The sequence below is a fragment of the Pygoscelis adeliae genome, unplaced genomic scaffold (genome assembly GCF_000699105.1).
Source record: "Pygoscelis adeliae isolate BGI_AS28 unplaced genomic scaffold, ASM69910v1 Scaffold108, whole genome shotgun sequence".
Lineage (NCBI taxonomy): Eukaryota > Metazoa > Chordata > Aves > Sphenisciformes > Spheniscidae > Pygoscelis > Pygoscelis adeliae.
In genome coordinates this window covers 4397051-4410821 of record NW_008825498.1, presented here as the reverse complement: position 1 = coordinate 4410821, position 13771 = coordinate 4397051, and the positions used below count along the sequence as shown (strand labels likewise).

The 13771-nt window shown below is 41.3% G+C and overlaps 1 protein-coding gene across 1 annotated transcript in view; it reads right to left on the bottom strand.

Annotated features, from left to right (window-relative positions):
- The window catches only part of KLHL14 (kelch-like family member 14), a gene marked incomplete at its 5' end in the record, with an annotated part of 64360 nt that overhangs the window by 8623 nt on the left and 41966 nt on the right, over positions 1–13771 (bottom strand). The window contains 2 exon segments of the mRNA XM_009331472.1: positions 2849–2927; positions 7451–7540. Coding sequence (XP_009329747.1) covers positions 2849–2927; positions 7451–7540 — 169 coding nt within the window.

The window sequence follows — 13771 nt, the reverse complement described above, 5'->3', positions numbered from 1 at the left end:
CGCTCTCCAAAAAGCATCCCGTTGTTACAGCATTGTCAGGCAGACGTGTATTTCAAAAGCCGATGAGTCATTTGCTGTTTCTCTAAACAATGCACGCCAGAAAATAGTACACACTTTTCGAAAGCATGCATTTTTGAGATGTTCTTCAAATGAAAAGAAACCAAACTTGGCTTTCAAGAAAATACACTGACGGCCCTGAATCCATAACGGGATTAGACTTTTCTTTATAGTTCATACAGTAAAATCAATCAGATATGGATTTTAGCATATGAGATAAAAGTTTACTCATCAAATATTTCATATGGATTTCCAACTTGAGAATATACTGCCTGTGAATGAGACCCACATTTACCTGGCAGTCATTTCAAAGGAGCTATTATAGTCTATCCAGCCAATTATTCTCAGACTGAAATTCCTAAGTAGGTTTTGACTTGATGGACCATAATGACTTAGAAGTACCCATTAAACAGTCTGTCTTGTCAATGGTGCCTGCATTATGCCAGCAGAGACAGGGCGTGACCCTGTACTCCTAGCAGGGAAAAAATAGCCTGTTGACTTTAATGGGAACTTTATCTGACTAAAGGAGCCGGGAAAGCAGACTGCATATAAAGCTCTCTCTTGTTTGTATGATCTTCTAAAAACTGGGCCAGACCCTACCTCTAAAGGCTGCAACAATTCTGAGGAAGTCATTAGGGATGAGCAAATAAACCATTAAAATCATTTTAGAAAGTGATTTGAAAATCCCTGTTTTCCAACAATAGCCCCAATGCTTAGGAGCCTTTATAGAGAAATAATGGGCAAGCCTATGAGTTACGTATCCTGAACAAAAGAGGTCACAATTAACATCGTCATAGTAAAGCCCCTTGCAGAAGGAACTATGTATGAGTGGACCATTACGTTTAAATAACGCTGTAAGGAGCTGAGATGCTAATACATTACAGTTTATTACTGGGCAGCCGCTAAGCAATCGCAGTGTGCAGCAGAGGTTCTGACTCTTGGCTGAAGGCAGCAGCTTCCACCAGAGCAAAAGGCAAGTCATATTCCACACCTGCGATTATAAACTGATCTTCTAGTGAAACACAACTGGCCACTGTGGAGGTGGAAAAACTTCTACTGTCTGCTTTCTCCAACCCTCAACTGCCTACTTCTGCCTTCTGAGCTTTGTCAGCCAAATAAGCCCAACCGTTCAGCCAGCCGCATGTGCCCCTCAGGAGTTTTACTTGCAGATACCCCGAGGACCTAATTAGGACACAGATTAGCCTCCACAGAAGAGCTTCAGGCTCCGTACAAACACTAGTCAGCCTCCCGGTTCGCTGAAGATGACCTGCACAGCGATGCACAATCTCACGCACATCTCCTGCCTCCCCCGCGCCTGACACCTGAGCCGGCAGTGCCTCAGTCCGGGGAGCTGAACCACAGGGGAAGGCGTCCCTCTGTTTTAAGGTAAATAACCCAGTTGTGGGGTTATCCCACAGTGCTGGCAGGAGTGAGGGAGAAGGCTGGGGGCTGCCAAAGCAGGGCCACCTCTTTAGCTAAAGCCTGCTGTTGGACTAGCTCTATTAACAACTAAAAAAGAAAAAGGAATTTTAGTAAAGGATTTTTAAAGTAAAGGATGATGTTATTAATAAAGCCAGAGACTAAAATGAACTGTGATGCTCTTTTTTAATCTCTATTTATATGGTTAATTTTATCAGTTCACTCAGCTCCAACAGGGAACCTCCTCAGATCCGTTCCACTTGTGCTTCTTCACACAGTGGTACAATACAGTATTTTTTGGTGACAAGCATTGCACATGGGTCTGCATAGGGACTTAGGTCAATCAAACTGAATCCTGAACAAAGGCCCTTCAAAAACTCTACAGACTGACATTTTACCTCCGAAAATTTGAAAGGACAGCCCTATTTCCATGCATGTCGTAATACACACCTTGAATCGCAAGGTTGCACTGAGTTCAATATATTTATGACTGCCAGACACCTGAACACTGGGGGCAGCCAACAAGAGAAGAGCTATAATACGGACAGCACATGAAATAAGGAAAGTGTTTTAGGAACGTGGTGTAAGATCTCTTGTACACTGGATCCATGAGAAGATGGGTGTTGAACTGAAGGATGGACATTGAATGCTCTTTCATAAAACAACATTATAACGTTGGATCTTCTGCATTTGAGATTCTTCTTGGGAAACATGCATCATTCGGTTCAGGTTTGGGGGACTTTTTACCTGCCAAGGTAGGATTTGGGATCCAGAGTTAAGTTTACACCATCTCTACCGGTCATTGCTCAAGCCTACATGCACCTCTGCTCTTCGGTACACAGTCAAGATTAAAATGCATGCTACTCTAATATGCATTAGCTGACAGCAACTTCACTCAAAGACCACCTAGGATTAAGACTCCTCTGACAAGGTAAGACATGTTAAGGAGAGCTTTTCATGGCTGGCATGGTGAAACAGGATGGAGTCAACATGTGAAGGTTTCAGTTCCCTATAAGATATCTGACTATACTGCTTATTTACTGCCAACTCATCGTGACGCTTCAGTCAGGGAACATGACAGGACACTATGAACACTTGAGAAAAATCCTTCAGACCGTACTCAGGCAACCAGTAATTGCACAAAGTCCATGGTTATTTTGCATGAGTTAGCCCTGCAGGATTTGGCATCTGGGGTTTTGAATTTGGAAAGTTTAAAAAAATTAGGAGACAAATGGGAAGCAACTGCATGCTGCAGTTTTATCTCAGTATTTTCAACGCTTCTGTAGGCCTCCTTACTCCCAGAACTAAGCCAAACTTCAGTTGCTCCTAGGATGATAAAACATATATTGAAAAACACGTAGCAGGATTTTACCTCTCTTGCATGGGTGGAAGTTGTATCCAGCTGTTAAACCTGGGATCGTATCGGCTAACAAAGTTTGTACTGTGTTTCCCTGTAAAAATAGATTATTTTGACACTCAGCTGTTTGTTTCATGTATTTAACATCATGATTGTAATATATATTACATATAGTTCACAAGTTGACAGCTTTTATGAAGGGTTCCCCCTTTTACAACAATGTATGATTACACTATGTGTACAGTAATAATTCAACAAATGGGGCACTGCAAGGTTTGAATTAGCAATTGTTAGCAGTAAAAGCAGATAGAGATTATTCTTGCTCTCTGTAACAAGATCTTGAAAATGTGTATTTAAATTTACTTATAGATGCTGTGGTACTTTCATAGCCACAATAAATCACAACACTAAACAAAATTGCTGCCCAAAATAGGGCATCCCCATGGTATTTTTATGACTAGAGTATTTTGTGTCAGGTAAAAAAATCAAAGGGAGAACATGTGCTTTTCTTTCTCCACACATAGTCTCTACGTGGAACATGGTAAAAAAAAATCTTGTGCAAATAACCAGGAGCTGCATAAGCCATCAGCATGGGGTATGCAGTGTTTGCACGAGATGGTTTATTCTACCATGTACTTTCAGTGTAAGTTAGAAGGAATTACACATGTGCATCGAAGGGGGAATACACTCTTAGAGTTTTATTCCAAGTGTGTTAGCTAAAATATGAAACATGAGCAACATACACCAGCTAACTAGCTTATCCCTGCTGTCAAGCCCATGAACTGTATTCATGTCTTCACGATATTAAGATTTCACCTTATTTTACATGCAGATTGACATCAAAGCAAGAAAACTGAAGCAAGAGAGTGTATGGCAATTTCCTGTAACACCTGCGACTTCAACAGATGAGGATCTCGGAAACAGAAACCTTTGTTTATGTATGTGTGACTAAAAAATTGAATTAGAGGCTTCACAGGCCAGCAGAATAACCCAACTGCGTATGTCACTGTTCTATAAATGGTCACTGGGTATTCTACAAGGTGAATATTTTTGCATCGGAAAAGCCTCCGTAGGATTGGCTCGCTTTGCTTGTTTCATTCCACACTTACTTCAGGATGTGTAAATAGACCATCAAGATTGTAGAGAAGAGTAACGATACAGCTAGAATTTATATTCGTAATAATTTAAGGTCATGTTCTACAAGAAAACAGAGAAAGAAACCATGTTGACCACTCCATCTGGAAGCAAACTCATTCCCTCTCTATGTTATAAGCATGTTCTGTGTGAGGAGGGTAAAGCAGAGGATTGATGAATAATGTAGCATTTCCCTCAAATCCAGCATGGTGCCTAATGAGGACCAAAGCCCTTTATGCTGAGCACCACTCAAACACATCTCAAGACACAGGGTGAGATCCCCATACACTAAGGGCAACTGGTCATTTTGCCACTGGGTTTAGTGAAGCGAGGCTTTGCTCTTGGTCCCTATCTGAATTCCTTCAGTCTATACAGACAATTTAGGAAAAGAGGCATTGAGAGCGATAGATTCAATAAACAGTAAAACAGTAACAGCGGGCATCTAACTGGCTCTAGGTCTCACTATTTAGGACACTTATTAATCTATTTCTATTTCAAAAAGCAGGATTTCTAAACAATGTAAGTATTGATCGTAAGTTTGGACTTCTAGTAGGAGGGTTTAATGCTGCTATATTCATTAGATCTTTCAGAGTTACTGGGGACTTCAGTGGTCACTGGTTATACAGCAGCTTTTTAACTGTTGTCATACGAACCCATGATTTGGGGACCTTGGCCTCCTAACATAACGTGTTATACACATGTTCACTACAAATAACACATATGTAGAAGATTGTATGGCGCAGGGTAGAAGGAGAAGGGTTTAGTGAGCCTAGAGTGAGAATACAGGACACAAATCTGGTCACTTCACAGGAAGGGAGATGAAATCAAACTAGAACAGGCACAAAGAAGAGCTACTATGGCGACAGGAAGAACAGAAAGTTTACCGTACGGCAGGAGACAAAGAACTTGGCTTGTTGCACCTAGGAAAACAAAAGCTGAAAGGGGACAGGAGCACTGTCTGTAATACATCAGAGGAACAAACCTCCAGGAGGGGAAAAACTATTAAGCTAAAGGCCAACTCTGGCATGAGAACAAGGTGATTTAGACAGTCAAAGAATACATTTCACTGGAAATTAGAATAAGGCTGCTAGTCATTTAGAGCAATTGGATTCTGTAACAGCTTTCAGGAGTAGTAGGGGCTAAAAATCCAACTGCTTTTCGAATGGAGCTTAGAAAATTTACAAAATGGGACTATATGATGCCTGCGATGGCAGGAAAAGGACTTGATGACCTACTTAAGCTGCCTGGTGTAACTGTGACTCCAGTTTAATTTTGGAATTCAGTTTGCAAGACAACTGTATCTACTATTTTCCCTTGCTCATCAGTCAGGAGGTTTACACACGTTAGGAAGCACTTGTCAGAACGTAGAAACTGTAATAAGTGATCAGAAATCAGGATTAGCACATCAGGACGATGGGACAAAAGGAGGCAGATGCTGCTGCTCTCTGCTCTCTACAGGAAGGTCTCTGGAACCATGCCAAAAGGTGAAGGGCTCTGAAGGTTATGAAGGTTGGTCTTAATCCATGCCTGTGTTCTGCAACCTGCTCTCATCAGCATTTACTTGTGCGGGGATCCCTTGTGACTGGAAAGGCATAGCCATAGGAGGATGTAGAAGAAAGTAGAAATGTCCCCCACACGCTCTAGGTTATCAGGAGGTCACAGGAGCAGCACGGAGGATACATGGGCGCTCCTCAGGCTCCACCTGGCTTCTCAAGAACCTGCAGGTCTGATGGCTAAAGAAATGCATGGTGCTCCTTCCATTGCCCTCATCTCAAGGATAATTCTGTCCACTGGAAAAGCACCTGGCATATTCTCATTCAAATCAAAAGCCTTGTAATGCTCTGGGCAAGATAGTTCCAGCTAGGTGCATATGAAGCCCCTTCTGTACTATGAGGATAGCAGACAAAGGCCTTTAAATTCAAGTAGGTATGTGCAAGCAGTTCCCATGTAGCTGCACATTTAAAGCAGATCAGTTCCAAGAAAGAACTAGCCCAGCAATAGCATAGGATGCAGTTTATGATTTTCAGGTCCGCTTTTTGTGACAAGTAAGATCCATTTCTCTTGCGGTAAATTCATAAAGAGATCAGTATCAGCAATGCTCCTACCTCTTTTACTCCTATCTTCTCTATAGACAAATCACAGCTCTGGTATTCATAGAACAAGGAAGCTGTTAAGACGTCCGATGGCAACGTCTTCAGCTCAGGAGTTGATCTAGGCGACCTCAGACCTAAGGTACTATCCATCTCACAGTTGTGCTCGACTCCTATCTCAGAGGCAGGATATGTACCCGTTCTTACCTGTCTCCATCGTCTTGCGACTCAGTTTCCACATCTTTAAATTGTGGGTAATTATACTTCTTTTCTTTCATCCTTCATGTGACATGGCTATTTAATTATAAACTGCCTGGAACAAGGTCTGCCTCTTACTACCCGTATGCCTACCACCAAGCACAACAGGGGCCCTCAGTTGTTGGATGTGGCTGATGCTCCTAATAATAATTATCATTAATGATACCACACTATCTCCTTTTTAATATAAAGGAGATCCAACAATAGAACTGAAGGGCTCTTCTCCTAAGACATCTAGTGATATTTTTAACTGCACCGGAAATATGCTTATAGGGTGGACTGGATTGTTTGTCTCAGGTTTTAGGAAGTGAACAGATGTAACAATTTTCTATAATTTGGTTTAGTGCAGATGCTGAAATGGGGCATTCACAATAAAATATATGCAGTATATGTAATTTCAGCTGGATCCTCTGGTGTTTTAAAGTAAAAATGTGTACCTGCAAGCTGTTTTATGGTTTCTCAGTCATAATTATCTCTGTTACACAGACTGCTACAACTACAACTCTTTCTTCGTGTGCAAGCTTTTTAACAATGTCTTGACAATTTTGTGAATTTTGCAAGGCATGGTATTCTCCTTTTGCTTTGCTCAGAAGCCTGTTAAATTGTTTAATTTCTCTTTGCAGTAAATTTATGAAGTAATCAAATCAAAGAAGGTAGCAGCAGATAATCTATATGAGAAGCTCTTGCACAAGACTGAAAAAAGGACCAGTTAAAGAATCTCGGAGTCTAGATAATTAACACATTAACAACTTTAGCTGCGAGTATCTGGTTTGACAATAGAAAGGAAGCATCTACTGCAATTGCATTATTATATTATATTATGACTGGAAGGAGACTGGAAATGAAGGTTAAAATTCTTAACAGCTGCTGCCTGGTGCATGCACGTGAAAGAGTCTGTTCTGCTGCCTGTGGCATTTCTCAAGGGATGTGGGAGCTGATGAATGATGGAAATGCTAATGCTAAAGTACCAGATATTTATTACATCAATATCTACAAGTAGCCTTTACTAGGTTCAACAATCAGGCTGAGGGTCCTCAAAATCCCTTGTTAATGATTACATCAGCTGACCTGACGGACAGACAGACAGACAGAGGAAGGCTGATGCTGCCTGTGCCTTTTAATATTCTATACATACCATTAGGGTTCCATTGGTCTTCTCCTCCCAGCACAAACAAGAAGTTTTCCACTTCCACAACACAATGATGGGCACTGTTATATGGCATAACTGCAAGTAAAGCAAGAATTGTTTGTCAGCTCAGGGCACCGATTCCATCAAATATTTCCAAAGGTACAAAGTACAACACTGGGATTACATCTGTATGAAATAACAGGGGAATGCATCACCCCAAGCATGTATGTCCACTGAATTAACAGCAGACAAAGCCACTTATTAGTAATCGTACGTTATTCAATCTTGCAAATAATTGAGGAAAAAAGCTGGAATTCTGGTCCCTTAGCGCCCCCCCACCCATCCAACTGCCGTATATGCTGCTCTAAAAACAACTTGTAAAAAGGGGTGAAGTTGCCCGTTATTTCCCTGAAAATAAGCAGATGCTAGGAATCCTAGTATGCTAGGAAACATTAAAAAAACCTCAGCCCAGCTTTGTTCTGCTGGTAATGTTTCCACAAGAAGAGTCAGTGTGTTCAGTAGCTTTCTATTACACAGCAATGAACAAGCTGCATTTCCATACAGTTTTAAGTTTTTAAATTAAGGTCCTGCTGATTTAATGCCTTTTCCAAATGTATACGCTTAATTTCCTGTACAATGTCATTAGCAGCACAATCACACATTTTCTATTCATCTAATCAGGAAGCCCTTTGTTAACAAAGATCAAAACTGTGGCATTAGGTTTGCAATATCCCTTTTTTGGAGGTGGTGTGATTACTATGGACCAACTACAGTCACAATAATTTATTTTTTTTAAATTTACATTTTCCACTGCAAATGCTAAGACACAAAAATAAGGACTTACATATACATAATATGCACATATTAGTGCGGTGTGCCATACAGCACTATTGTGATATTATATGGTAAATGTAAACTTACACAGCATTAGTTATCATACCACATAGAGCAGTTTTGGCCCAGTGACACCAGTAGGAAAAATGATGTCCTTGTTCAGCTCATCATATGGGCACCTTAAATCTAGGTGAGGACAAATGGGGAGGTGATGTGCATGTACAGGCAGGGAACTTATTGCTTGACACGGATCAACAGAGCACTTAGGAAACCAGTGCAGTGGGAAATCAATATGACTCAGGGCCAGCTCTTACTTTGTGCTCTTTTGCCAATGCCCAGTCTTGTTGATTTAATTGTTGTTTTCAGTCCTGGAGAGCTGCAAGTCAAAATCTGTTACCGTGCACTTTCTAAATACTCAACAGAAGCACGGAATCCCCTCTTAAGAACAGAAAACCCCAAACCAACATTAACAAAACAGTTGTGGAAATCTGGAGCTGTCAGAAAAACAAGGCACAGGATCTGCAGAGATGTCTCTAGAGATACAACGAGGAAACTGCAGAAAGTACGACTTAGTGGGAAAAAAAAAAAAAAAAAAAAGAGGCAGCCTATCTCACACTTGGATTATTTTGGGTGATATATCTCTCATTTCATTTGTTTTATTATCTTTTATTTTTCTCAGAATGCAGTTGTGCAGTATAGCATATGCAAATAATAATAAGAAGAAATACGCACAGCTTTGTTATTTAGGACACATTTTCTTAAAGATCCAGTGGGCTCATTTAAGCTTCTTACTGAAGTTTTTGCCAAAGCAATGATGAATAAGTAAGGTACATTTTTAGTTTCTAGTAAAGGTCGAATATCATTTTCATAGTCTGTGCTCTTACAAGTCATGTAAGTGAAGCTGTTCTTAAATTGGGCAGCCAGGTACAGTGAAAGTTCATTAATTAATGTTATTTGTTACTAATACACTTTATATAACTGGGAAGTAATCCTATACTAGGCACTGCATAAGATTTTATACTACCTATAGATTCCTACAGCAGGGTGAAAGAATGAAAAGATTTTTGTTATCTTCTTAGCGCCCGTATCATATTTATCTCATTCTTTAATCTCAAACATTTTCCCATTTTAAAATTATCTCTCTCAAAACCCCAGTACTTTCCTTGATTTTGTGGATGCTTGTACTACAGAACGAATTTGGCTCTCCCACGGGAAATTTGCTGTCTTCCTTAGATGCTTTTTGGGACCCCTCCTCTCAAGAAGAGACTCCCCGGGATCAGTCCGCAGGGGCTTCAATCCTTACCTCATCCAATGCTCTGTTATGGTTTCAAATTAGGTCCAAGCCAATGGTTGTACTCTCAACTAGGCTCTTCCTTTGGTCAATCCGGAGAGATCTAGCATTTATCTGAACTGTCTGCAGGCAGCACACATGCTTATTTTTCACATGTTGTGTCTTCATTTTTAGGAAGACTTTTGTTTATTTATCCTCCATTTTGACACAAACAGGGCCAGTAGAGGAAGAAATTATATTTTAAGCTTTTCTGCTGTTCCCATGCATATAAACTATGCAATAAGATTCCCACACTTATGATGATAATTAAACCTTGAAAACTAAGGGCTTAATCCTGGCTCCTACTTAACTTGATGGCAACATTCCCACTGATATGGGATTGGGCCCAGATGACCCGAACTACCATCCGTAACTCACGGGAAAGCCAAAGGGAAGCTTGCCTTAGAAAGGAGGGTAGTATTTGGGCTTCAGAAGGAAAGGTGACTGCAATAAAACACTGCAGACCTTTACTATGACCTTTGTTTCTCACAGGGCTTTGAGGAAAACTCTGTTCTTGGTCTCATGAATCTGCCCATGGTGCTGGAGGGGGCTGGACAAAACAGGGAGGACGGAGCAACACTGCGGACATCTAAGAGGGAGGGAGTTTTGGCACTGAAATTGTGAAATTGCCAACATCGCAGTCTTTCTCCCTGACCATTTTCAGGGTCCCTCAGAATCATGAGTTATACACAGAAGTCAAAACTATGGGAATAAACAATTTTTTTTACCGCTACAAAACACCCCCTGAAAGCACCAGAAAACTTGTGCTATAAACTGTAATTCCTTTTGAACACACACCCATATAGGACATAACTTTTCATGGATATAGTCAAAATTACGCGGCAATGAGCCTGCTAAATTCAGCCCCTATAGGAACAATCTTCTCAAACTCACGAGGCTTGTCAGGGTGTAACAGGAAGAATTTGGCCCATCACACAGTCTGGCCAGGCTGCTGCTTTCATTAATTTTATACAAGCCTTTGTCTGCTGTTTTGCTTTAATAATGTGAAAATCCCATCTTCTCATTTTTCGATTTCAACTCAGTGGAACACCTGCCTGCCCCGCAAAAAGGGTATTTGAAGAGAAGTTTGTACGCCACGCTCAGACACAGCCCGGTGTGAGTTTTTAGCGTGTCAGTCAGTGAGTTAGAGGGAAAGGGTAAGGAGAAGCTAATCAGGATGAAATGAGATTAAAGGCTGTCTAATTTTACAGCAACTGTGATCCATCAGCCACTGTGAAAGTGACAGTGGAAATGAATGATGGAGACAGACAGGTGGGGCTGTACATTTCACTGATTTATCCTCAAATGCACTGGGCCTTATTTTATTGAGTGAACATGACCGCATTTATCATGACTGTCATCTAAACCCACTTCCCTCCATTTAAAAAGGTCACTTTACTAGGAGGGAGTAGGATAGAGGCACTTTCAAAACAGATTCAAAATTTAATAACACATGTTTATAAAACCCTGTGCAAGAATTCTCAACTTTAATAAAGACCGATTTAATAGGAAGGAGAAAAGACTATTAAAAAGAGGAGAAGATGAAAAAAAGCCAGAGTCATCTGAGAAACATGCTTAGCTACCAAGGCGATAGGTGCCAGAGAATTGTGAGACGGACAGATATAAACAGATTAGTCGGAGCGGGCAGAAACCACCTGCTCTAAGCCCCTGCCCCTCACACACACTTCCCAAAGCTCAGGAGGCCCATGGTTAACAAACTTGTGCTTTCCTGGACCAAGAGCACGAACGAGTCCAAGCAGCCCTACAGAGGACAGCACCCCCACCAGCCCCCTTCCCATGCAATTTATGTGTGATCGGTAGCAGACCCTCGGTAAGGTGGGAGGCAATTTCTCAGGTACAGATATGTAACATGCAGAGCTTTCTAGGTGAAGACCAAATGGGTGATTTATACTTGAGAATGATCTGGAAGCAGCGGAGTCCAAGACTGCAGTGGTGTTTGCTGAGAAATACTTCACTACACAAACATCAGTGACATTGTGCAGGAGGTGACACTCATGGATGTTCTTCAGACGCAGATGCAGGTGGAAGACACAGCAGCACTCTTCACATCAGCATAGCTGTCCCAGGCAAAAACGCCTCACATGTGCCAAACCTTAGTTAATAAAAAGCACCAGATAATGTTCTGGGACCTACTTTCAAAAACAGAGTCTACAGCCTATAGCCAAATGCTCACGAAACCAAACACTCTCAACCATAACGCCTTGAGGTCAGCCAGATGCAATGATGCTCCAAAGGCACCTCCAACTTTTCTATGTGGGTGACAGTGACACACCTCATTCACCCAACAAACAATAATGTGTGCTGTTTGCTTTACCCAGTTTTGCTTAGTTTCTGCCAACAATTGCACATTTAGGAAACAGCATCTGCTTGTTCTCGATACCTTAATCGGGGGGTCATCAGTTCCTTCTTCTCCTTACAACCCACCTTCCCGTCTAACATCACTTCAACACTAACTAGCAGGGAAGAAGGGGGAACAGGAATGGCATTTCTCAAGACAGAAGGAGGGATGAACTGTGGTCCCAGGAGATCTGAAAGCTGTGATACAGCCCATAGCCATTCCCCTGCTCTGCTAAAAACTTCTTTCAGAAACTGCACTTGATTCTTCTACTCAAAGTTGAAAAAAAAAAAATCCATAGATATTTCACTGCCTGAAAATGGTTGCCCTGAACCATTGAGCTGCTTGGGACACAGGAGGTACCGTGAGGAAAGCCAAGAAATCTTTTCCTCAGCTACTGCACAGCTTGAGCATAGCCCCTTCAAGACTCAGTACACACCAAGAAGTCATGCTTATCATCTCTAATGACCTGTGCAGATGACGAAAGAGAAGAGTGTGTTTCCAGAACCAGGATGTCATTACCAGAGGACATATGGAGTCAATAATGACCTTCCACAATATTAACAGCCTAACCTGTTGGCTACATAATATTCAACTACTGCTACGTGAAAACTGGTTATTTCCACGGCTCTCCAGAGGGCCGAGTAACGTGAGAAGATGTCTCTTTCCAGTACAGAAGGCACCTACAAACTCACTTTTGGAGACTGATTAGCTCAGAGTCATGGCAGAGACACAATATTCATTTCATTCCCAACCCTCTCCCCAAAATGCTGGCCAGACCACAGCTGGTCCAATTATTTCGTGAGAACAGAATGTCAGATACTGTTCACCTTTCTTTGGTTCATACATCATTTGCAGGAAGACTAGGCATTTATTACTGAATGTGACTTGTTATTTCTCACCAAGGAGGTTATATAAATAAACGCTAGGATTCCTCTGTGAATTGTTCACTTCAATTGTTTGTTATTTAATAACTGTGGGGAAAGACTGACCACAACAAGTATGAAATTCTAGCCTTGGTGAACATGGTGGGAGTTTTGCCATTGACTTTAAAGGCATCGGGTTTTCACCCGCTGGTATTTTCTGCTCAAAAGATAATGAAACCAAGTTAAAAGAGGAGAATAATCAACAGTAGATGGCAAATACCTCTGATAACATTCCTATAGCCAAACTGCTATTTGGCTACTCAAATTCAAGCAAATACGTGGGGAGTATTTTTTCTAGTAACACACCAATGCCAGTCTTGAGTCCAAGCTCAACTCAGCGGGGGAAGCCTGGGACAATCGAACAGCAGTCACCATAAGCAGAAAATCCTAAAATGATCAGGATGAAGCACTATGCCCCAAAGCCACCTTTGAGAACAAATAACTGGTATAGCTCTGGTCCAGGTGCCTCACAGAGAACTCCATCAGCTCAGCTAAAAACTTTATAACCTCTTCATCCCCGTGCCAGTTTTGTGGCAACTCCATTCAAGCCATCACACGTAAGATGGACAGAGGCTAGCAGAGTTCATCTAGCACACAGCCCCTACTTCACCTGAGGCTGCAAGTAAGCAAAGGCAAAATGCCATCCCAAACCTACCCTCAATTCAAGATAACATAAGCACTAAGAAAAAGTTATCTGAGCAGGTGAAAGTCCTTGGAAACATTCACAACACAGTGACTGGTATTTCGTATTAATTAAGGTATTTCACATTATGAAGATATTTTTTATTAATGAAAATATCACATTTTTCATTCAAATATCAGGAGTTATTATTCTGATACTTTCTCTTGAATAACACCAGCCAGGCATGTTAAGCAGGGTT